The sequence below is a fragment of the Mauremys reevesii genome, linkage group 4 (genome assembly GCF_016161935.1).
Source record: "Mauremys reevesii isolate NIE-2019 linkage group 4, ASM1616193v1, whole genome shotgun sequence".
In the NCBI taxonomy this organism is placed as follows: Eukaryota; Metazoa; Chordata; order Testudines; family Geoemydidae; genus Mauremys; species Mauremys reevesii.
Genome location: NC_052626.1, coordinates 11180307 through 11204024, shown reverse-complemented (window position 1 = coordinate 11204024; position 23718 = coordinate 11180307). Strand labels below are relative to the sequence as shown.

The 23718-nt window shown below is 45.2% G+C and overlaps 1 protein-coding gene across 1 annotated transcript in view; it reads left to right on the top strand.

Moving 5' to 3' along the window:
* The first annotated feature begins 3011 nt into the window (after positions 1-3011).
* Positions 3012-23718, top strand: part of LOC120403073 — a 40848-nt gene continuing 20141 nt past the window's right edge. Inside the window, exons 1-4 of the mRNA XM_039533753.1 lie at positions 3012-3035; positions 5090-5194; positions 5534-5611; positions 20838-20930. Coding sequence (XP_039389687.1) covers positions 3012-3035; positions 5090-5194; positions 5534-5611; positions 20838-20930 — 300 coding nt within the window. The remainder of the gene's footprint in view (positions 3036-5089; positions 5195-5533; positions 5612-20837; positions 20931-23718) is intronic.

Genomic DNA, 23718 nt, shown 5'->3' with positions numbered 1-23718 from the left:
CTTAGAGCTGAGCTGGGAGCAGAGCACAGCAAGCACAAGCTTGAGCACAGCACAGACTAGCATACAGCATACATTAATACAAAACACAGCAGAGAACAGACAACAGCATACAGATAACCAAACCAGCAATACCCAACCTGGTCTTATACACTTTATACTACTTTTTACTTAGGATTTGGTTACTTACCTTGCAACCCATGTTCTATATGACCCTATATTATATCCCATTATCAATATGGTCACAAATGGGGGCAGGGGTCCCGGGGGGCCATCAGGAATGAGAGGAGGGATTGTATGGGGCGGCAGGGGGCAGTCAGGGGACAGGGAAGGGGGGTGGATGGGGCAGGAGTCCCGGGAGGGAGCCACGACCCCCTTGTGGGGTGAGGAGGAGGGAACCGGTTGTTAATTTTTTGGCAGCTCACCACTGCCTAACAGTGTCCAGATTCCGGATGTGCCTGAACTCCTCCGGAAATTCCTTCAATGGCTGGATTCCCTAGACCAAGAATGCCTTATATCCTGCTCTCATGCACTTCGCTCTAGGCTTTGTGATCTGTACTCCACAGTTGTCTTGGTAGTTCATAACTGGGGATGCAATCTCTGTGGTTGGGCTCTGCTCCATTAATGGCTACGTAGATCAGGACCAAGGTCTTGAACTGGCAGTGGAGCCAGATGGAGATGGCAGCCAGTGAGATACCCATGATGACTTCATGCATCGTGGTGGCAGGTCGCTGCATTCTGTACCAGCTAGAGCCTTTGCATTGTTTTCAAGTTCAGATACAGTGAGTTTCACTAATTTGGTCTGGAAGTGACAAATGCTTGGATCACTGTGGCCCAGTCCTGGTCTGAGAGGAAAGGGAGAAGTTTCTTTCTGAGCTATAGGTATAAAGTGATATTTTTGTCACTGTTGCTATCTGGTCCTCTAGGTTCATTGATCATTTCATTCTATTTCACAAACCAGAGGCTCCACTCTCCCCAAGGCAGCAATTACTTGCAGGGGCAGACGAAATTCATGGCGTTTCCTATGGATTTTTCCATTGAAGAAAGGGTTGGGGGTCATGATTTGACTTATAAGTGGTTCCACTCATGGCTGCAGCGCCCCTTGGTGTCAGAGCATGACATTGCAGGGCTTCTTCCATTCTAGCACCCACCCACCCCCGCCCGCCTTTCATCAGTCAATCTGGGTCTTTCAACTGATCCTCTTCTGGGGGAAGCAGCAAAGAATCCTGTGGCACCGTATAGACTAACAGACGTTTTGCAGCATGAGCTTTCCTGGGTGAATACCCACTTCTTCGGATGCAAGTGGTGGAAATTTCCAGGGGCAGGTGTGTATATATAAGCAAGCAAGAAGCAAGCTAGAGATAACGAGGTTAGATCAATCAGGGAGGATGGGGCCCTGTTCCAGCAGCTGAGGTGTGAAAACCAAGGGAGGAGAAACTGGTTCTGTAATTGGCAAGCCATTCACAGTCTTTGTTTAGTCCTAAGCTGATGGTGTTAAATTTGCAGATGAACTGGAGCTCAGCAGTTTCTCTTTGAAGTCTGGTCCTAAAGTTTTTTTGCTGTAGGATGGCCTCAGCCCTCTGGCCAGGCCACACTTCTGTCCCCTTCAGGGGTAACAGAAGTTCAATATAAACAACCAAAAAAAAAATCCAACCAAAGCTTCTGCCTGACAGTGCGGGGTTGCCACTGCCTCTCCCCCGTTGTCCTCCGCAGGACACGGGCAGTTTCTCCTAGGACCTATAAGAAACAGGGAGGTGCCTGTCTCATGGCTTTCTGCAGGAGCCTAACCTGTGTATTTGCACAGCACCTACCACAATGGGGCCTTCATCCTGACTGGGGACTTTGTGCAACTGCAACACAAATAATCACAACCTAATCATTTAATAATAATTGAAGGCTTTATCCCATTTTGGTTAAAATTAGTTCCCATGTATTATTTTGTTGTTGTTGCTATTATTAACCATTTATTTTATTACTTATTTGTTTACCATAGGACCCCTGGGCTTTCTCCTGTCTTTCAAGAAGGGATGGTCCTGGTCCCAAAGATATCACAGTCTTAGAACAGATAAACAAGGAGACAGAGGTTAAGGGAAGGAGAACAAACAAATAAGAACATTTTAATACAACTCAGCTAGCTTCACTCTAAGCAGAATTAGGTCTTTAAGAAGGTTTTAGAGAGGCAGTGTGGTCCAGCGGATAGGCCTCTGCGCTGCAACTCAGGAGACCTGTTATGGCTCTGCCAAAACTTGTTGTGTGACCTTGGTCAACTCACTTTGCCTTCCCACCCTTGTAGTCCTTGTCTATTTAGACTGTAAGGTACTTTGTCCAGGGACTGTTTCTCATGGTGCGTATGTACAGCACCTAGCACAATGGGCCCTTATTTCAGCTGAGACCTGTAGGCTGTACTATAATGCAAATAAACCATAGCTGTAGTAAATGTGGGCAGGACCCTTGCTGAGAAGCTCAGGGAAGCTATACCCTGTGTAGATAATTAACAATAATCATAAAAAAAAAAATCAGAGCACGAAAAGTGCTGCTATAAGAAAATCTTTAGAAGGAGTATTATCCAATTAGTGCTGATAGCTCTGCTAATATGGCAGCAATTAAATCGTTGTTTGTGAAATAAATAGGAGAAGACCTAAATATTCTCTGGGCTTCCATATGAATAATGCTCTAATATCTGGTGGTATCATTATAATGAAGCTGTAAGTAGTCTCTCTTCAGTTGTTTACAGAAATAGCATTCTATTTAATCAGTCGACATGCATTCAAGGTGACTAAATATTAAATATGATTGGGGGTTTACAGCTTGGACTAAAACGATTAAGTAACACGAGAAAGAAAGTGACAGGTGACTTCTGTCGCCTCAAGGAAACATGCCCCAGCCAGGAAATGGGCTGAGACTTCTAATACTATTGGGAAAAAATAAGAGCTGAAAGGTTAGCTTGCAGCAGTCACGTTCTGGAAAGGAATGCAAATCCTGTTATACAGCTTTTTCATCTCGGTGAAGTTGCAATGGCCATAGCAGCCAGCTGTAAGGTACTGTACACTTTAACTAGCCTTCCGAGCTCACTTAGGCTTCACATGTGTCACACTGTCACACCAGGGAAGTTTCAAAAGCCATTTCGTTTCTCAGTAATAAAACAAACGTGACTCTTTCCCTAAAGAGTTGCTGAGGTGTTATGAGCGGCTATCTCCTTAGCTGATGTTCCCATCTCTGGACTCGTTCACTGCTAGTTACCTGACCACTGTGGATTCAGTTACCAGGAGAAGTGTGGGCTGATCAAATCAATTACCGAAAACTTCCTAGGGCAGAGTAGGAAATGCGCTAGCCTGGCTGTGAGTCCGTTTGCATCTTGCTCTGGTGCGATACAATAGTAGAATCCCACTTTCTGGGGAACAGTTTGCTTCGTACCTCTCACAAAAAGCGACCCATCAGGCAGACATTTGTAGCGAGGCATTAACATCGCATCACCACAGAGCCGTAACAAGGAATTTTTGCGCCCGAGGCAAGGGCCGGATCCAGGCTCTTCGGCGGCAATTCGGTGGCGGGTTCTTCCCTCCAAGAGGGACTCAGGGATCTGCCGCTGAATTGCCGCCAAAGAAGTGGCAGCGGTAGACCTGCTGCCGAAGCGCCGCCGATCGCGGTAGAGCTGCGCCCCTCCGCGTTGCGCGCCTGAGGCAAGTGCCTCACTCGCCTGGCCCTCGTTACGGCACTGCATCTCCGTGCTCTGGGAGCTCTGTTGTGTAAAAGGATCCCTTCTCTAATGATGTGGCACAGCGCAGACAATAGGTGTGTGTACACTGCACTCAGAGGTGTGCCAGCAGGCAGAGCATGTAGAACGTACCGGAGCTAGCTTGGATCTAGCTAGCTGAAATAACAAGAGCGGTGACGCTGCAGCAGCACAGGATATACAAACTCACCCAGGCCCCTGAGTATGTTTTGTGCTCCTAGCCCATCACACCTCTGATTGTAGTGTCGACACAACCATTTGAAGTCTGACATCCTTAGGCTCGGTCCACACTTGAATTTTTAGTTGTGTTTTAACTGTTGTCAATTAACGTGATAGTCAATTCAAGTGCGCACAGGGCAAGAAATACTCGCTAGTCGCGTTTAAACTTAGCCTGCATCCTAGGATTAAATGCAAGTAGGATTGTGGTGTCCGCCCCAGAATGTACAATTGTTGCTTACACGTTAGCGAATGTGTTAACATGCAACTAAAGCTCCAGTTCAGATTAACTGTTCAGAATCAGAAGGTTTGGAGGAGTGTCTGGACTTCTGGACTCTGAGGTCCATGCGTCAAGTGTCTATGGGTCAGATTCTTACAGCCTGAGGCTGAACAGCACTTTTTCCCCACAGAAGACCCCAGAGCCAGGTACAACTCATCCTTAGACAAATTCTCATCCTATGTGGCTTGCTGGGCACCCTGATTCTACTCCGCTGTGTAGAAAAAGAACCTGAAGTTCTATCCATGGCGGTACTTACATGGCCCTCACTGCTGTAGTATTTGAGTACCTCAGCCATTAATGGGTTTTTATCCTTGCAACACCCCTGTGAGGTAGGGCAGTGTGATACCCGCTTTACAGATGCGGAACTCAAACACATGGTAGGGGAAGGCCCAGATCCTCAAAGGTATTTAAGTGCCTATCATCAGCATCAAGACAAATCCCAAAGGGACATAGCCTCTTTGCCGACTGATCTCTAGCTAGGTCTTTAAGCCAGTCTACCAATGACAGACACAGACTAAACATCTAAACAATCTTATCGTGCCACCGAAGATTTTGGTACCCACGGGATCACCTACCCAGTAACGGCATTCCTTGGTAAATGCATAACGTAATTTTCTGGCCCTCCGTCCTAATAAAAATCAACGGGAATTAGGGGCCAAAATACCTTGTGAGTTGCCCAAGGTCACAGAGGAAATCTATAGTTAAGTCAGGAATTGAATCCAAGTCTCCTGCATCCCAGTCCTGTCTCTATCTGCTAGACCATCCTTCCCACTTCTGACCATATCACCTAGCACTTCTGGCTAGTTTTGAACATCCTATCTGCTGTGTGACGAACTGTAATTTTATTGCTGTTCTTATTTCAGTTGCTGATCCAAAGTGGCCCTGGCAAAGGAGAACTTGGGGAGCCTGGGGCAACGCCAAAGATAGGAAGTGAGACCTCTGTCTCTATCTGTGCCCCTAACGGGATCGTAAGTACAGTACAGTACAGACATGCATGTCAATGCCCTTTTACACAGAAAATACAGAACGAATTGCAAACGATCCTGGAAATAGCTGACCCTTTTAGCACAGCGCTTAAATATTCTAGCACCGTGCCAAGGCAGCATGTGCAGAGTAAATATTTTAATCCCTAATTAATCACTTTGGTTAGATTGGTAAAACAGAAGTCTAATGAAAATAATTTGAAATTTCCTTCATGAATAATTGCATTGTACAGGGGATTCTGGGAAGAGTCAACTCACTGACCTTCCATTCCTGGGCTGCTGTATTGCTCTGAGACTTAATTTGTGTCCTTCCACCCTTTTCAGTCACTGTCACGAGACTGGAAATACCTTCCGTGCCGTTTAGCAGCAGCTATGGGAAAGGACACTGCAGACTGCGTAGAGGTAAAAAAAAAAAAATGAGCACATGCTTTCCTGCAGTGAAACACCTACAGTACCACACATGGGAAAGGGGAAAGCTTCTTATTGACTCTGTGTTCCTTTATTACATCCTGAACATGATGGATTGGGTTGCTTTATTGAAGTAGTCGCATTCGTTTTTAATTAGAGAGGTGAGGCCAGTAGTTGGGGTATTTGCAAGGTTGGGAAAGAATTTGTTCATCAGAAAGTCCTGGTGAATGGCATCAGGATTAGCTCCATGGCTCTGTACAGCAGTCAATTATTTCCTTTAGCAAGTCATATCCTTTTTGATATTACAGTGTTAGGCCCTTATCCCGCAAGCCGTTCTGTCTATCACGGGGACCTACCGGTATGGAGAAGCTTTGTAGGACTGGACCTTATTGCGTGTTGCATTTTTAATGTGCATTAAGTTGTCTGACTTTTCCAGGGTGTCTCTTCTCTAGTTGGAATGCGAGGAGCTTCTATGGCTGATGCTACTCAATGTTGCTAGTCCACTTTGGGTCCTTTTTTCTATTCTTGCCAGATGCTTTGTCAACCTGCTCTTCCTGCCAGTTCTGTGGATGGGTCAGAATCCACCTGTTGGCCTTCCCAGCATGTGAGGAGGGAGAAAACTTGTTCACCTTAGCCTCTAAGGATAGAACAAGAAGCAATGGGCTTAAACTGCAGCAAAGGAGGTTTAGGTTGGACATTAGGAAAAAGTTCCTAACTGTCAGGGTGGTTAAACACTGGAATAAATTGCCTAGGGAGGTTGTGAAATCTCCATCTCTGGAGATATTTAAGAGTAGGTTAGATAAATGTCTATCAGGGATGGTCTAGACAGTATTTGGTCCTGCCATGAGGGCAGGGGACTGGACTTGATGACCTCTCGAGGTCCCTTCCAGTCCTAGAATCTATGGATCTATGAGGCTTTTCCCATTTGTTTCTGATCTCTCTGGAAAACACAGCTGGGTGGCTTTGGTTTTGCAGAATCATCTTGAAAATGACATGTTAGGTCCAGGGTCTTTTTGGTGTCATACTGAAACATCAAAGTATGCGCTCTTGTTAGTGAGAAGGCAGAAGATAGAGAGGGTTCTGAAAGCAGGAAGGGATAATTAGTTGTGTTATGAAGGCAAGTGAATTAAAAACACCCGCTAAATTGATCACAAGGAGGAAGATGCCAAAGGGATTTCAACAGATGGCTCTGGAATCGACTAGATCTGTGGTTCTCAACCGTTCCCAAACCAGGAACCCATTTTTCCATACTAGGGGTCCCCTCCGTCCTCAAGCCACCCTTGAATCTAGGCAAGACAACCCTCCTATTCAGCCCCAGGTGGATGTAGCCACCCTATTCAATGGGTGCGTTGTCCTAAACTGAGGGGCACTGACCAGCTGCAGCAGCACCCTCCACCCTGGCATTGTAACCCTATGCCTGGCCTGGTGAGGAGGGGAGGCTTGGGGGAGATGGGGCTGGAGAGGAGGCCGTGGGGTCAGGGCGGCTGAAGAGTGAGTCCACCCTGCACTCACTCTGTAATGGCGACTCCTGTCCCACGGGGCTGGGCCTGATTCCAGGCTCTGTGCATTGTGACCTGTTGCATAGGGTCACACTACCACTCAGGTTTGGCCCAGCTACTCCTCACGTTTGGCCTGGCCGCCCCTCCATCATGATGCACGTGTGGCCAGGCCAAACCTGAACGGTGCCGTGACCCTGTGTACCAGGTTACAACGCTTGGAGCAGCCTGGATGCAACTGAACCATGAGCAGGGGTGAAAGGAACTTAAAGGACTTACCGGTATGCCAGAGTCCTGAGCAGGGGGTAGGGTCTCTGCTGGAAGGGGCAGGGCCTTTAAATCTGCAGGACCTTTAAATCAAGATTTAAAGGGCCTGGGGCTCTGGCTGTGGTAGCGGCGGCTGGAAGCCCGGGTTCTTTAAATCACTACTGGAACTACCAGCTGCAGAGGCGGCTAGGAGCCCCGGGGCTCAGGGGCGATTTAAAGGACCAGGGGCTCCGGCCACCACTAATGCCCCAGGCCCTTTAAATCGCCACCTCCTGGCAGTGGGGCTCCAGCGACGATTTAAAGGGCCAAGGGCTCCCCGGAGCCCCGGGTCCTTTAAATCGCCACCTGAGCCCCGCTGCCGGAGCCCCCAGGGTAGTGGCAGCAGCCGGGGCCCTGGCGGTGATTTAACATGCTTTTAACTTCAAGTGATCATTTATTAACCTTTACAAACAATCTATAATTAGCTCCTTCATACAGAGAGTGACCAGCTTCCCAATCAAGTCAGTTAGACTACTCATGTGCTGAAAGTTAGGCACGTGTCTGGCTGATTCTGGGCCTAAACATTAAATTCTCTAGGGATTAAAACAACGAAAAACCAAGACTTTGTTTTCCCTCTGATGACAATAGATTGCTCTTCTTTGTGTGAGGCTTTACCGTATAAAGCCAAACTTCTTTCAATGATCACCTCTTCAGCGCATCTTCTGACCCTCTCTGTGTTGCGCGTAGTATTTGCTGTTGTACTCTCCCTTCTGTGTGCACAGTTGTTGCTTATCAGTCATGAGAATTTACACACATTAAATTAGCTGCAGGAGGGCTCTGATATTGTTCCCTGAATGCAAGAGAAGCCTATTGAATACTAAGGGGAAAGTTATTAATAAAAAATGAATGAGAAGAAGGCTAGAAAGTTCAAACAAAGTATGTTCTTTAGCTCATAAGATCTGCATGCATGCAAAATTTCATGAAAATTACCCATAATACGGTATATTATGTTTTCCTTCTTGAACCAAAAGCTTCACTGAAATATTTCCATGCAATGAGGGATCTTTTTGGATGATAACGATAATGAATGTTACCCAGCTAACCTGGAGATGATAAAGGATAGGAAGAGTTTATTCTATAAATGTGACCTTCACCACAGGATTTGAATTTGCTACTTTCTACAATATGATGCAAAGACTTTACCCTTTAGACTACAGAATCTGTTCCCGAGTTGGCATCGAGATCTGCTTGCTTGCAAAAAATCTCATGAAAATTAGTCTTGCTGCTGTGTGTTTCGCTCCTGTGAATAAAGGGGAGGGAAGTAGGGAAAGTGTTTTCCTGAATTTAAGATGTGAGGTCCAGATCCTTTAGGCTCCTAACGTGCATTGGGACAGAGCGGCTCCAGCATTAGGGCAAATATTCAACAATTTGTGATTTTCACATGATTAGGTTGGTGCAGGGGAGGGGATAGAAGAATAAAGCTTCAGGACTCACCTTTCCATCCTGACAATGCCAGTACCTTGCAAAGGGCTGTAGTGCCACAGAACTGCGCTATCGAAGCCTGATTCGCTAGTACTCCAGTTGTAGGTTTCTAGCTCAGACTTGTAAAAAAATAGGGCCTTAATTTTCAATACGTTAAATATCTGGGGCTGCCGTTACTACGGTCACAGTGCTAGAGGGTGTGATTAACTTAATTCACAGGTTCCCAAGCAGGGCTCTGTTGACCCCAGCTGAATCATATGGAGGCGGGGGAGGGGGAGACTTTGGCATTTTAGACAAGGAAATTAAATAAGGAAACCCAGAAAATATTAAAACTCTAAAAAGAGGTTGGCAGTCCAACTTTACATTAGGCTTTTAACATGCAGGACGGAGGAATAATATATATTTAAAAATAAAACCCTCTCTACTCTGCAGCCCATGTTTCGCTAGATTATACATTTCCTGCGTAACAAGTGAAAATAGTTATGAGAGTTACCCAGGGTCCTCCATCTTATCTAGACTATTGAGCTGAGCACACACAATATGGAATCCTGTCCAGAATCCAAACAAAACTTTTGCAAATTAAAAACCAGTGCACAGGAGAAAGAGATTCAGACACCACAAAGAACCAGAAAGCCTGGTGCTCAATACAACCTGCTGTCTAACACTTCCTGTTTCGGGTTCCTAGAGAGATGTTTTAATTGAAAACGAGGGCCTCTGTTGCAAAAGGTTAGCAAACTCTGCTCTAATTGACTCTTTCTGGGGATAACCATGCCAAAGAATGAGTGAGAACCTCGCACCAAGATTCAGCCCGCCCCCATCATTAATTGGGTATGTTCCTTAATCAGTGGCGCTTGGATCTATCGGCTAGATCTTTGGCGTGTTGCCAGAACTGCCACTCTGACTAGATAAAATACAAGACATGTGTAAGGGGAGGCCAAGCGTCCCTTGTTGTTTCTTCACTCTCTGATGAGGAATTGGTTGTTTTTTACTGCCTGGTGGTTGTTCTTTAATAACCCTGCTTCTTTTTCAAAGCAGCTCGCTGGTATTTTGGCTAATTTTAATCCAAAGGCAGCAACCCCTCACCTCTATTTACTCATGAATGGATCTCTTTGGAAACTCATGTCCAGAAAGTCAGTTAACAACAAGCCTTTAAGTAGTATCAGTAATCACAGGCAAATGTAGGAGAGAAGGTGGATAAGGTAACATCTGTTACTGGACCAATTTCTGTTGGTTGGGGAGAGAAGCTTTCAAGCTACACAGAGCTCTTCTTCAGGGACAGATTCACCCCAGATGTAACTCCATTGGTTTCGGTGAATTAAACCTGGGATGAATCTGGGGTTAGTGCAGCATACGGAGTTTGGCCGTAATTCTGGGATCAGTTCCATGGGAGCAGATCCCTGTGGTCATGGGAAATTGATTGGGCTCAGGCAGGCACAGGGGTCGGCCTGTGGGCATTTAATTCTGTACAAATTATAAATCTGGAAACTGAGATGATCATTGGCACTGAAAGGGAAGGGCCAGTAGATTCTGGTGGCCCAGCCTGACATAGCAAATATCCTGCAGTTTGCAGGGGAATGAGGACAGACCACAGTGCCATATGAAATGCTATTGCGTGGAAGGGAGCTTGGTCGGTCAAATTTAGAGCAGAGTAGGAAACTGTTATCCCACCCTGTCAGATTTTTTGAGCTTTTGAAAATTTGTCATCCTGAATCAGGAAAGAAAGGGGGATAAAATATCTAATCTCCAAAATGTTCATAAAACGCTAATCCAATTAAAAAACTCCTTCGGATAGGGTCAGCTGAAATGTTTTGTTTTCATAACTTCAAAACGTTTCATCTTGATTTCAACCTTTTAACATTTTAAAAAATATTTTTCTGTATAAATTAACTAAAATATCAAACGGTGGTTTTGAAACCAAACAATGACGATTTTTGGGTCCAAAATCTCGAAATGACCTGTTTCCACATCTTCAAAACTTTTTTTTCCCAAAATGGTTTCGAATTGTGAGATTCAGACTGTTTCAGTTGTGATGAATTGGCGCGCGTGCACGCGCGCACACACACACACACATATATATATATATATAGGTGGAAAATTCCCGACTAAGTCTAGTTAAAGTAAGGCCTGCATCATTGTAAGCCATTTTCTGCTTACAATGTGGGCATTGTCCCTGATTGTCCTCTTCCACAGAAACATCTGCAACAAGGGGTGCTGGTCAATACACTAGCTGCTAGGATCCCCTCAAAAGGATCCCCCCATGTTGTTCTGCCAGCAGGTTTGCAATTCCATTGAAGAGGCAGTGGGGCATGCTCTCAAATCATATGGGGCCTTAGGGATCTGCACAGAGGTCCTACACCTCTGCACTGACTCTGGTCCCCAAGAGAACACAGCTGCCCACAGAACGCAAGAGTTGTGTGCGAAAGATAATATATCTCCATGCTGGAGACATCTCTTGGGTGGAAGAGGGAGTGATGCATGTCAACTTCAGCCCTTCCAGTGTGTGAGTCCAGCCTGCCAAGGCAGCTGGCCCCTCTCTTTGGTATCTCTGCAGATGGGATTCCTGCAAGGAGGGTCCCCTCTGTGCATGGATGTGGGTGTGGTGATTGTCTGGACTGTGCACCCTCTTACTGTAGCTCACTTGCCTCCTGAATCAGAGAAGCGGGCAGATTCAGACTCTGGAAGGAACGCCACTGCTGCTAGCTCATGTAGAAAAGTTCAAGGACTCACTTTTACGGGACAGAGGATGGAAAACAAGTCCCAGCGGTTCCAGCTTTTTTGATCGATTTGATTGTTTTGTCTCCGAGTGAGACCAGTCAGGGAGAGAGGCAGAGCGAAGCCAGAACAGTCATCACACGTTTAGCGGAAGGAATTAATTTTTTTTCTTGGAAATTTCACTACTGACTTTAAAGTTCTTCCAAGACCAGTGAACTTACAGGGCATAGAGAGAGTGTGAGTGTGCTGGGTGAGATTTTCTGAGCTCTCTCACATCTTATTAAAAGGAGATTGGCCCCCGGTAGTTACACAGATAGATCCTCCCACACTTTGGCTCTCTTGTTTATTTATTTTGTAAGCTCTTTGGGGCAGGAACTGTCTCTCGATGTATGTTTGTACAGAGCCTTGCACAACAGGGCCCCAATCACAGCTGAGGCCCTAGGTGCTACCGTAATAAATAATAATAATAGAAAACTACCTCAGATGTGTTGTTCCAGCAAAAAGTTATTTTTGGAATGAATCACTCACTACCTCTGTGAAGCGAAATGGTTTTTCCTTGTCGGCGCTGGGTTATGTTTTTTAATTAATCTATCATGTTGCGAGTGCTCAATGAAACAAACTCTTTAGACTTGGGGACCCAGAAAATGGACACAGTGTACTCTACAAATGTTCTTAGTAGCACATGTGAGTTTCTTTGCACTCAAATTAAGCAGGATTAAAGGAGCTAAACTGTTGTTGCTCCGTTCTCTTGGATCATGTGACAAAGGCTTGAATAGATTTTAGTTGCTGGCATAGGTCTAAGTCAGTCCCTTGATCTCCAAATTAATTTTTGAATTGAATGATTGTTGTGTAGGGTTTTTTTTTTGGTCCTAATTGAGTCTTCAAGTGAAAAATGCTTCACAAACAGAGGGAAAACCGAGGACAAAAGACTATTATGAAATTTAAAAAAATGGAGCTCAGTGAAACAGTTTGAAATCAGTACTTGGAGGTTCTCTTTATTTAGAATAAACTTCCAAATAGTAAATGATACATATAATTTATTTGATGTGGCTCAGTGACAGAGCTTGATATATGTGCATGGATCAATAGTTCTTTTCTTTCACAGGATTGTAACAGAGTCTCTGGGTAATTTTCTGCTTGCTCCTCTTTTCGTTTCCTTGTGTTTGTGATATGGCAGAATCCACAGTTTTCAATGGAGGGGGGGACAGGGGGTGGAGTATCTAGTGATCACAGTGTATAGCTCATATATATATATATATATATATATATATATATATATATATATATATTTACTGAGTATGACTCTGAAGGCACTGTAATTAGCAATGAGAAATTTACAGGCTTGTGTAAAGTTCCCTGCGAGTCCTTAGGATTTTTAAGCGTTTCTCTCTGTCTTGCTTTGCACATTTAGAAGGTTGAGCAATTTACTAGTCTGGTCTTCATTATTTGTTATGTCTAACAGTAGCATCTAGAGGCTTCCTCTGAGGCCAGGACCCCATGGTGCAAGGCACTGTATGCACGCATAGTAAGAGAGAGTTCTAACTACAAAGAGCGCAGGTCCAGCTCTTCCAAGGTATTTAAGCTCCAACCTCCCACTGAAATCAGTGCAAATTAGGAGCCTAAATACTTTTAAGTATCTGGTCCTGACAGTCTAAATAAACAAACAACGGGTGGGAGAACAGGACTATCAGCCCCATTCTACAGATGGGGAACTGAGGTGCAGGGAGATTAAGGGACTTGCCCAAGGTGTCACGGGAAGGCTGTGTCAGAGTTGGGAACTAATCTATGGCATTTCAAAATCTTAGCTAGAGTGACAAGAAGAACTCTGCCAGACACCAAAAATCATAGACTCAATAGAGACTCTGGTTTTGTGTCTCATTACAACAATCTGTAACTCACTAACTCTCCTTTGGCCTATGACTCCTCTCTTCATTTTGAATGGTTTCTTGGTGCTTGAAGACTCGACTCTTTCCTCAACACAAGTAGGTACAATAAAAGTTATTACCTGACCCAGCTAGTCTCTGTCATAACCTGGGACTAGCACAGCTACAAGAAAACTGCAAAGGACCTTAATTGCAAGACCATTCTTCCTCTCAGCATGGAGGGATGGAAAATGAACTGTGTAGCATTTTCCTTCCATCATTCATATGAATTCTCCCCAGCAGAAGGTTGTTGGTTGTTTTTTTTTAAAGACACCACAAGCAAAACTTTTACATAACATATTTTATATTTCTACAATGGTGTGTCATTTTTCATCTTTCAGCTAGGCTCCTTTGCAGGTGGCAGTATTGCTAACCCCAGGCACCCAAAAATTATATAGCCAGTTCCCAAAACATCATGAAATTGGCGTAAAAATTATTATATTTTTTAAAAACGGGGTTCTTTTCATTTGCCTTTTGGGTTTTTTTGAGCCTTTTATGGCCTTGTTCTCAAGCTTCTCTCTGCAACAATGAGGACTAGAATTTCTTTTCCCTTAAACGAAAGCCAAGATTCTCACATAATCACATGACTCCAGGAGCTGGGGCTTGAAGGAAACCACCAAATACCACGAGACTCATGATAAGGCGCTTGGTAACTCAGACCATCCTCAACTAGTTACTCTTTTCAGTGGGGAGGGGTGGTTATTGTTAGAAAACTCTGGTCGAGAGAAGTCTGACATTTTGTCCTGAACGGAGTAAAATTCATGGTCAGCCTAGTCTCTTGTGGATCCTTTGCCATCCCCTGAGGCCATGAAGTTCCATAGCCCAGCCACCAAGAAAATTCTGTCCTTCTCTCCTATGAGTTTCACCTGTGTAACTGACAGATTCTACTCTACTAAGAGCCTGGGGAGAGAGAAGTGTTGCTCCCTGAGATAGCCCTGGCCTAACCCATTGAGTGCTTTGAAGCTCAAGAACGCCACCTTGTATTGGATCAAGTATTCATCGGAGAGCAGCATGGGGAGGACATGCTCATATCAGTTCTGCGTTGCTTAGCAGGCGGGCTGCAGCATGTGCGAACAGCTGGAGCTTTTGCAAGGCATTCTCTTTCATTCCCAGGTACAGTCCTAATTAATATCCCTCATTACTAATTAACATGAGTAAATGAGATTTGTCACTTAGGGTGACTGCCCTGAGGGAAGCAGAGCTGGGGATAGGCTGAGGAGCTAGGGGGCAGCCAAAGCCCCCCCAGGCTGCGGCCGCAGCAAGGGCCCATAGGTACTGGCAGTGGGGAGCAGCAGAGGGGGGGGGGCAGCAGCAGGCCCAAACCCAACCCTGCCTGTGATGAGTGGGCTGATACTGCAGTCTGCCCCAGACTGTCAGTAGCCACTACTGAGGCAAGGCGGGGGATAGCGCGTGTGGGGGGAGAGGGGACCCAATTATAGATAGCGGGCACCGGCGGGGGGGGGGGAGGGGGGGCCAGAAACAGCAATACACCCAGCCTGCCCTGCCGGCGCTCGGAGGCGGGACGACACGGACCGACCGACCAGGAGGAGGCGCGGCGCGGCAGCAGCGCACACACAGTGACCAGACAGCAAATGTGAAAAATCCGGACAGGGGGTTGGGGGTAATAGGACCCTATATAAGAAAAAGACCCCAAAATTGGGACTGTCCCTATAAAATCAGGACATCTGGTTCCCCTATTGTCACTAACTAGTATTGTCCAATTAAAAATGAAGTTTAAGGGCTGGTGCTTAGCCAGTTGCTTCCTACCCCCAAAAGCTCTGTATGTAACTTCTGGATTTCCCTATGACACATGCTCCTTCCTTAAAGTAGTGAGCAATTGTAGTATGGCGGGAGAACCATTGCAGCGAGAGTGTTTGTACAGATTATTTTTAACAGTTCGGGTATTTTTGTTGGCTAGAGCGCTACCTCCTGTAGTCCTAGCAACTGAATATTTTAACTGCTATCCTGAGTTACAATCATTGCTTAATATTAAAAACAGTAATTAATTTTGTTCCATCATTATGAGAAGGCCATCTGCTCTGCTGCTCTGCAAAAGCAACCAACAAAAAGAAGCTAACAGTTGCTTTTTCTGAATCCTGGTTTCCACTGCTTGTGCGCCACTGCCACTTTTTATGTGAGTTTCTTGTTGTCTAGTCTGATGGCGTTAAGAAATTAATGGAAGGTGAACACGGCGCTAGTCACGCTTAGATTCTTTAAGGGCCCTGTATGTGTTAGACTGTGAAAGGCAACCACAGCATCCTTGGTATTTCACTGATCACAAACACGCGACAGAGAAGTTATTTCTCAAAAAGCTCCAGCTAATTGGCATAATTTGTGGAAGAACAAGGCGGCAGAAAATAACGGCCTCACCTTCTGCCAAAACCCACAGGGTGAAATTCACCCCTGTGCAGATAGGAGGCAGCACTCGGGGTCACAGAGCTTAGGGTCGGACTTTTGGTGTTAAGCCTTCATGCTGGCCATCAAGACAGTGGCCAAGGTCACCCAAACTCCATACCTGGCACCCAGTCCTACTCCCGTGGAAGTCTGTGGCTATTTTGACATTGGCTCCAACGGAAGCAGGGTATGACCCTCAGTATTTATTCAGACAAAACTTGCACTGAGGACCCTGGGAGTTTTGACCAAACTAGGACTTTCGATGGGTTCCATTCTCTTTTCAAAATCTGGATCCTTCCACAGGATTTTACAGCGGTCTAGGGCCTAATAGGTACTTATATGGCCCCATCACCATAACTATGCGGTGCACAGATAATATCAGTGAACTGATCCTCACACCGCTCCTGTGAGATAGGGAACTTTTTCTACCCAGAGATTGCAGATAGGGAATTGAGGGACTAAGGGTACGTCTACACTGCACCCCCCTCGCCCCCCCAGCACTGAGTCTCAGCGCCTGGGTCAGTTGACTCAGGCTTGTGGGGTAAATGTAGCAGTCTAGATGTTCCCGCTTGGGCCGGAGCCTGGCTCCATGACACTCCCCCATTGCTGGTTTTCAAAACCTGGGCTCCAGCCCGAGTGGGAATCTCTAAAGTGCTATTTTTAGCCCATGCCTCGTAAGCTCGGTTCAGTTGACCTGGGCTCTGAGACTTGGTGCTGAAAGTTTGTCTTTCCAGTGTAGACACACCCTCAGGGCTTTGCCTAAGGCAGTAGTTCTCACAAGCTTTCCCATACTGGAGCTCCGTCCCAGGGCTGTCCTTAGGCAGACCCAGCATATGCGGCTGCGTAGGGCACCCAAAAATCCAGGGCACCACCAGGATCATAGATGCCAATTTCTCATCTTGCCAGAGGGTGCTTGATCCCCCCACTCTGCTCCAGGCCCCATGCCCACTCCACCCCTTCCCCCAAACCCCCACCCCCACCTCTTTCCCGCCTCCTCCGAGCGCACCTCATCCCCACACCTCCCCCTCCCTCCCAGAGATTGAATGCCATGAATCACCTGTTTGCGGCATTCCGGAAGCACTGGGAGGGAGCGGGAGAAGTTGTTATGTGCAAGTGGAGGGAAGTTGAGGGGGGAGCTTGCCGCCTGTGGGTGCTCCACCCGTACCCACTAATTTTTCCCCGGGCATAGGGACACCAGTTTAATAATACTGCATAGGGCCCCATAAATCCAAAGGACGGCCCTGCTCCCTCCCATCTAGCATCATGGGAAGGGTAGGGTGGTCATGACCCCCAAGGAGAGCATCCATGACAACACCGTTTAGAACCAAGATTTGAAGCCTGGCCTACAGACCCCAAAGCTTTAAGCACAAGCCTGGGGCTGTGCCTGTGCACCCTACAGGTCTGTAACTAAGAAAAGTCAGTGTACTGACAGGGCAGTGTTTAATGAGTCTCGTGAATGAAAAGCTTGTGAAGGTTTATTCTGCATTTTGCCTGAACTAACTGCATACAAATCACAGAGAAACAGGTCTAATCTTTCATTGGAATTCAGGCGCCACAAGTTGGGGGATTGTTTCTTGTCATCATAATGTAAAACTCTTTCCTTTTTACTGAACATGATTTCTTTCTGCAGAACGCTTTCAATGCAGATAATGCACAAGAAGGTACAATACAGCTGGTTGTCTAAGAAAAGAAGCTGATTTTCGTCTAGTGGGTGGTAGGTAAGAATTACTAATCCAATCTGTTTGAGTTAACTGAAAACAAGGATTAGGGTAAAGTTCCAGAATATGTTAATCTTCCTTTATAGAAGTAAACTTTAGCACTGCTATCAACCCCTTGGTTTATAGTTCATGGGAACAATGGACCAATTAAACTTGAAGGGGGAGGGGGAATCTTGCACAAGTTTACCGGTTGTTACCTAATACTTTGAATTCTTTTGACTCTTAATTATTGGCCTCCGTGTTGTAGACACAGGAAATAAAACATTGTGCGTTAGAATGTTTCTAAACAGATCCATAATTAAACACCTCTTATTGTAGTTGGCCTTTTCATCTCCCACTTTATTAATGCATGTATTAAATGGCATGTCTGGGGCTGGATAACAGCTGTAATTGTTTGCAACACTAACTGACAGTTTAATGGACTGACTGTGACTCTCTCTAGTGAAACAGTTGTGACAGTGTTACAGCTTGTATGAATAAACAGAACAGGTCGAAGCTTTCCATCGCTCCGAACCACTGCAAGTAGATGTTAGGAAAGAAAATTAACGTGGGTTTTTTAGTGGAACTCTGCTTATTAAATCTATGTTGTATTAATTAAAAAGAAACTTTCTCAGCTAGTTTATCTCGCTCAGAACTAATTGTCTATTATTAGTTAAACCAAACAAAAAATAGAAGCCTTGGCAATGTGAGTTTTTTGCAAGCTGATCCTACTTCCACTGAACTCGTCAATGGCAAAACTCCCATTGACTTCAATAGAGCAGGATCAGGCACTTAAAGCCTATTCAGGAAATCACTTAAGCACATGCTTAACTCCTGTTGATTTCAAAGCTATGCTAATTTTCTATGGGCCAGATTCTGCCACTTATTTCCAGTGATTCACACCTTATTCCACAAGCCCTGGCTATTTAGAAGCAGAATTTTACTCTAAATATTTTTCTTTTTCCTTTTTATGACCCATAAGATTTATGAATTGGAGAATATACCATAAGGAAAATACTTGGAATTACGGTAGGAGATAGGCTAAGGATTTGCGTTTAAAAGCTAAAGGGGTATAGCGTCGTGTCGATACCTGTGTGTGAATCTTAGACATATCAATGAGTCAAAAACAGTCCTAAAGAAAAGACTATGCTATTGTATTGTAGCAACTTAAATCTCCGTGGGTCAGAAAAGCTAATGTAGTTTTAGAATAATAATGCAGATGGCAAGGAGCTTGCTTTGTGCCCCAAATAAGTGAAAAATGTTGCAGCCATTCTGGATTGTATTTGCAGTATCAATATGCAAATATGGTTATTATAGATAGAATCTCATTGAAATTAAAATGAAAAGGAAACACTCTTTCTTCAATATGGTTCGCTAACCCTGTTCACTTGGAGTTACTGATGCTCAGTAGCAGTTTGCCGATGCCAATTCTAGTCAACCCTTCATTATAGAGGATTTAATTCTAATTGAAAAGGGTGGGGAACCGCCACAAAATCTAATCCAAAAATAAATTTTGCATAAAATTTCATAACAAGTTCAAATTCAGTATCAGCGAAAGAAAAATGATAGTAGTGGGAAGAAGAGTCCAGTGTAAGGCACCATGAAGAGTTCATTCCAAATTGCTTGTAGTCCAGTTCACTAAATTAAATTTTTAAAACAATGATATGGACCTTTATAGGATCACAGGTTATAGACTGTAATAGAGTCTAGCCAGTTATTAGTTGCTTATAACTCGTAACCCCTGCTCCTGGTACATTCATAATCATCTGTAACATATGTACTCCCACCGGTAACATACTTATAACGTCCACAAATCATTCACTGACCCTTCATAAGCTGTTTATAAAAGTCCCCTTAATATAAAGGGTGACTAAGTATATTGCATTGTTCCAGGCACTATTACTGTGGCGATAATGACAACATTATCTAAAGCACCAATCCAACATTGCTGTAAACACATCGGTGTTTCTTCTTTTGCCTTTTGTTTCATGCCATTTATTTCTATTTTTCATCTCAGTCCCTTTCAGACCCATTTTCTCCTGCCTGCGATGATGAGCAATCGCCCCAGGTGATAACCCTGCTTGGGAATAGGTAAGTCTCCCTCTTCTTCGTATGCCAACAAGAAAACCACAGGAAAAAGTAAATCAGGTTTCTTTTTATTTCCAAGTCTAATGACAATACAGCAGTGTAATTCGACTGGCATAAGCGTCCATTCCTTGTATGTGCTACCGATGATTCTCAACCTTTCCTCTACAGCATTACCCCGCCTTACAACAGAAAAAAACAGCTTGGGAGCCCACTTCCCACCTGGCCTTAAAGAAAGAAAGGGGAGGGACTCTCAAAACCCGTTCAAGACCCTTCCTCAGCTTAAGAACCCGTTCGTTGTACTATATGAGCCTCTGAGCATGTCAGGGCACTGGGCTGGAACGTGTCATTTTAAGGTGAGTGCGCCCAGGTGTGAGTGGGCCAGATCGTCAGCTGGCGTAAATCAGCATTGACGTCAATGGAGCAAAGCTGAGTTGCATCAGATGCAGAGCTGGCCCTAGAATCCCCATTTCTCTTCTTTGTGAGAAATATTCTGTGACTCCAAAAGGGCCCAATTCTGTGAGGTGCTGAGCAGCCCCGAGTCCTACTGAAACCAATGGCAACACAGGGCTCTCAGCACCTCACAGGTTTGGGCCCAAAGCGAGGGCGTCCTTTCTGCTGAAACATCCAACATCTCGTTCTGGCTGCGGAACGCTGAGCTGGGGGTGACAAGGAGGGGGAATGAACTGCAACAAGGAAGCCCGAGCGGGTGGCGCTCCGTCCTCTTGGCTCACTGTCCAAAGCAAATATTCCAAGTTTGAGCCCATGGACTTTTCAAGCTTGTCTCCCTGCTGGGCTATCAAACAGACAGACAACAAATGCCTTTCTGGACCCTCCACTGGCTGCGACATTTGTTGGTGTCTGTGAATCTCATTCACGCTCCTCTGTGCAACACTAGTAAGAATGTAACTGTATTGTGGGGCTCGCTCACTTGAAAACATGACCTTTTAGTTTAAACAAAAGCCTTGAAAAAATGAAAGTGGATCTTAAATGCAGTTTAATCAGTCAGGCGAAAGATGTCTAATGAAGCTGCCAGCCAGTTTTGTAGCCAGACTGTCACTTTACCCATCATGTTTACAGCCTCCAGTGGTGAGCTTAGGGCACAAAGTCTGTCAAAATTTCCCTGTGTCTGCTCCATCGCGACGGCTGTACGTTTTGACAAATTAGTTTGTTGTGTTGTCTCTAGATTCAGAAACCTGACGTGGGGGTGTTTCCACCATTGATGGAGGTTTGGAGCACATGGTATCAAGGCACAAAAGCTAGACTATTCCCAAATTGGGTAAGTTCTTTTCCATTTTTTTGCTTTGTTTTAATAGGCCTTTTGATGGTTTGTGTTAACAAAATAACATTTTGAAATAAGAGCAGTTAGGAAGTTTAAAGGGCACTTTTATAGCTCCCAGATTCCTGGAGTAATGTGTGGTTGAACCAGTATGTTGTATCTATGGTCTACTTGAATTTCAGTTTGTTTTCTTGTGTTAAGCAGCTGGGACAGTAGTATAAGGCAATTGTCAAAGCTGCTATTCAGTTGCTCCTCTTGTGGGAGATAATTACACTGAGAAATGGACAGTTTTAATGTATAGAAATTAGAAATCTTCACTGCCCACCATGGTAAAAATTATCTCTCATGTAAAGACACAAAAATCATTAATGCTAGGATGGTTACCAGGCAAGTTTGGAACTGGCACTCTCTGTGTGTATGCTCTGTATTTATTTTAGAGGGAATATTTACTGCTTCAGAAGTTTTACAGGGTTGCCTGTTGAGGAAACGAACCTTTCTGTTTATCCACAGGCTAAGTCTGGCTCAGGCATTCATAATATGGGCTTCCCACACTGCCACGTCAGTGAACTCAGTCTTGGGAGGGAATTGCCTCTTTGAAAAATGACAGGGGATTCATTCTCTATGCTAGCTCATTCTGGGTTCGGGGGAGGGGAGGTTAGCAAGAAGAGAAAAGCACTTCCAGTTTTCTGTCTTTTCACTCCTTTTATTTTTTAAAGACCATTCAAGTTGCCACTTTCACACCACAATCCAACAAATCCTAACGTGTTTCCCAGTCCTTTCACAATAAAAGCAGGTGTGTGCATGTCTGAGGGTTCTAGAGTTTTCAGACAATTTTCACATTATGTAGGCTGCGCCACTGGAAGAGTGAAATCAAAAAATCTAGATTTGTAGCTTCTTAGGCCAGAACTGACCACTGTGATCACCTTCATCTGGTCTGTTGGATAGCACAGACCAGAGAACTCCCTCTAAGTAATGCCTCGAGCAGATCTTTTAGAGAAACATCTAATCTTGTTTAAACTCAAACTTCCCCCCTACCCTTGCAGATACTTTGAAGTCAATTATTCTTGAAAAAGTCAGTTGTGTGAAGCAACATCTAATTCTGCTTCAGTAGAACAAGTCAACTGGGTAAAAATGACTGTTTGAGGATTCCCCCACCCCCAAATATTTTCTCCAAGTTCCATGCTTAAGAGAACTCTCCTCTGTAATTGTCTTGTCATGATTATAGGGTGTTTTTTTCCCCCATTCACTGCCGTTTTACATGGAAGCCCCAGGAAAAGAATTCTTAAAAATTAAATTTCATGCTTGCATGTGTTTCTGTGATCTGCAGTGTGTATGATCTCTGAGTGGAAAACTTCTCTAAAAATAAATGGATTACCCTTTTTACTACACTGTCTGATGTCTCTTCGGTAGATATCACTGCTTCCCTGTGATCTCTAACCCACTGCAATTGAATTGACAGGCGTTGAAATTAAAGCCTCTTGGTGGCGCCCTCTGCCTTTGTGCCCCTTTTTGCTGTGTGCTGGGTTAACACACCAGACCTACTTTTAGTCTGCATGCAAATACATCACTTGTTGGCAAAGGACAAATGTTTGACCTTTTATAAAACGGCATTGTAAATATCATCGTGGCTTGGTTCACTGGAAAGACCCACCTCATTCCACCAACAAAAATTGTCTTTTTAGGGTTGCTGCTGCCTGGAGCAATATTTTCATTGTGGCCTTTAGATATATTTTTTTAATAAAGTTCAATATGTTTGATGAGTCCCGTTTACAACATTTTCATAGTGGTGAACCCATGAAATGGGGAAATTTCAGTTCCTTTTTCGTGAAGGGCTGATCTTGCCATGTGCTTAGGGCTCCAAACCTTTTGGAGCCAAAGGAAAGACTCCCCTAGACTTCAGCAGGTCTGGGATCAGACCCCCAGAGTATGTTTGCAGAGCAATCTCCTTCCTGCCCCCAAACACCTGATTTAGTGAGTCTCAAAGCCCAGATCAGCTGACTCAGGCTCACACTGGAGGGCTGTGTAGATGTTCAGGCTGGGGCAGGAGCCAGGGCTCCCAGCCTCTCTCCAGGTTTCACAGCCTGAGCTCCAGCCAGAGGTGAAAGTAAGCCAGTCTGGTCCTGTCCGGCATACCGGCAAGAGCTGGTACGCTGTGCTGAACTGGACCGGCTTCTCCAGAGGTGATTGAAAGGGCCAAGGGCTCCAACCCCTGCGGGGAGCCCCCGGCCCATTAAAGTGCCGCCTGAGCCAGGGCCGGCTCCAGGGTTTTTGCCACCCCAGGCCCTTTAAATCGCCTCTGGAGCCCTGCCGCCGCTACCCCAGCCATAGCCTGAGCCCTGCTGCCCTGGGGTAGCGGCAGCAGGGCTCCCACAGTGATTTAAAGGGCCCAGAGCTCCACTGTGGCCAGCGCCCCGGGGCCTCTAGTTCACCCCTGAGTCCCAGGGCTCCGAGCCGCCTCTGTAGCTGGGAGCTCCGGGGTGATTTAAAGGCCCTGGGGCTCCCCACCACAGCCGGAGCTCCATGGCCTTTAAAATTTGAAAGGCCACGTCTCTTCCGGTTGAGGCCACGCCCACTCCCACTCACAACTCCAGTATACCAGTAAGTCCTTTAAATTACTTTCAACCTTGGCTCCAGCCCAAGTCTAAATGTCTACACTACTATTTTTAGCCCCATAACATGAGCCATGTGAGCCCAAATCACCTGCCCTGGCCTCGGAGACTCACTGCTGCAGGTTGCTTGTTGTTGTTTTTTTGCTGTGCAGATGTACCCTCAGACTGTGTGCTCTTTG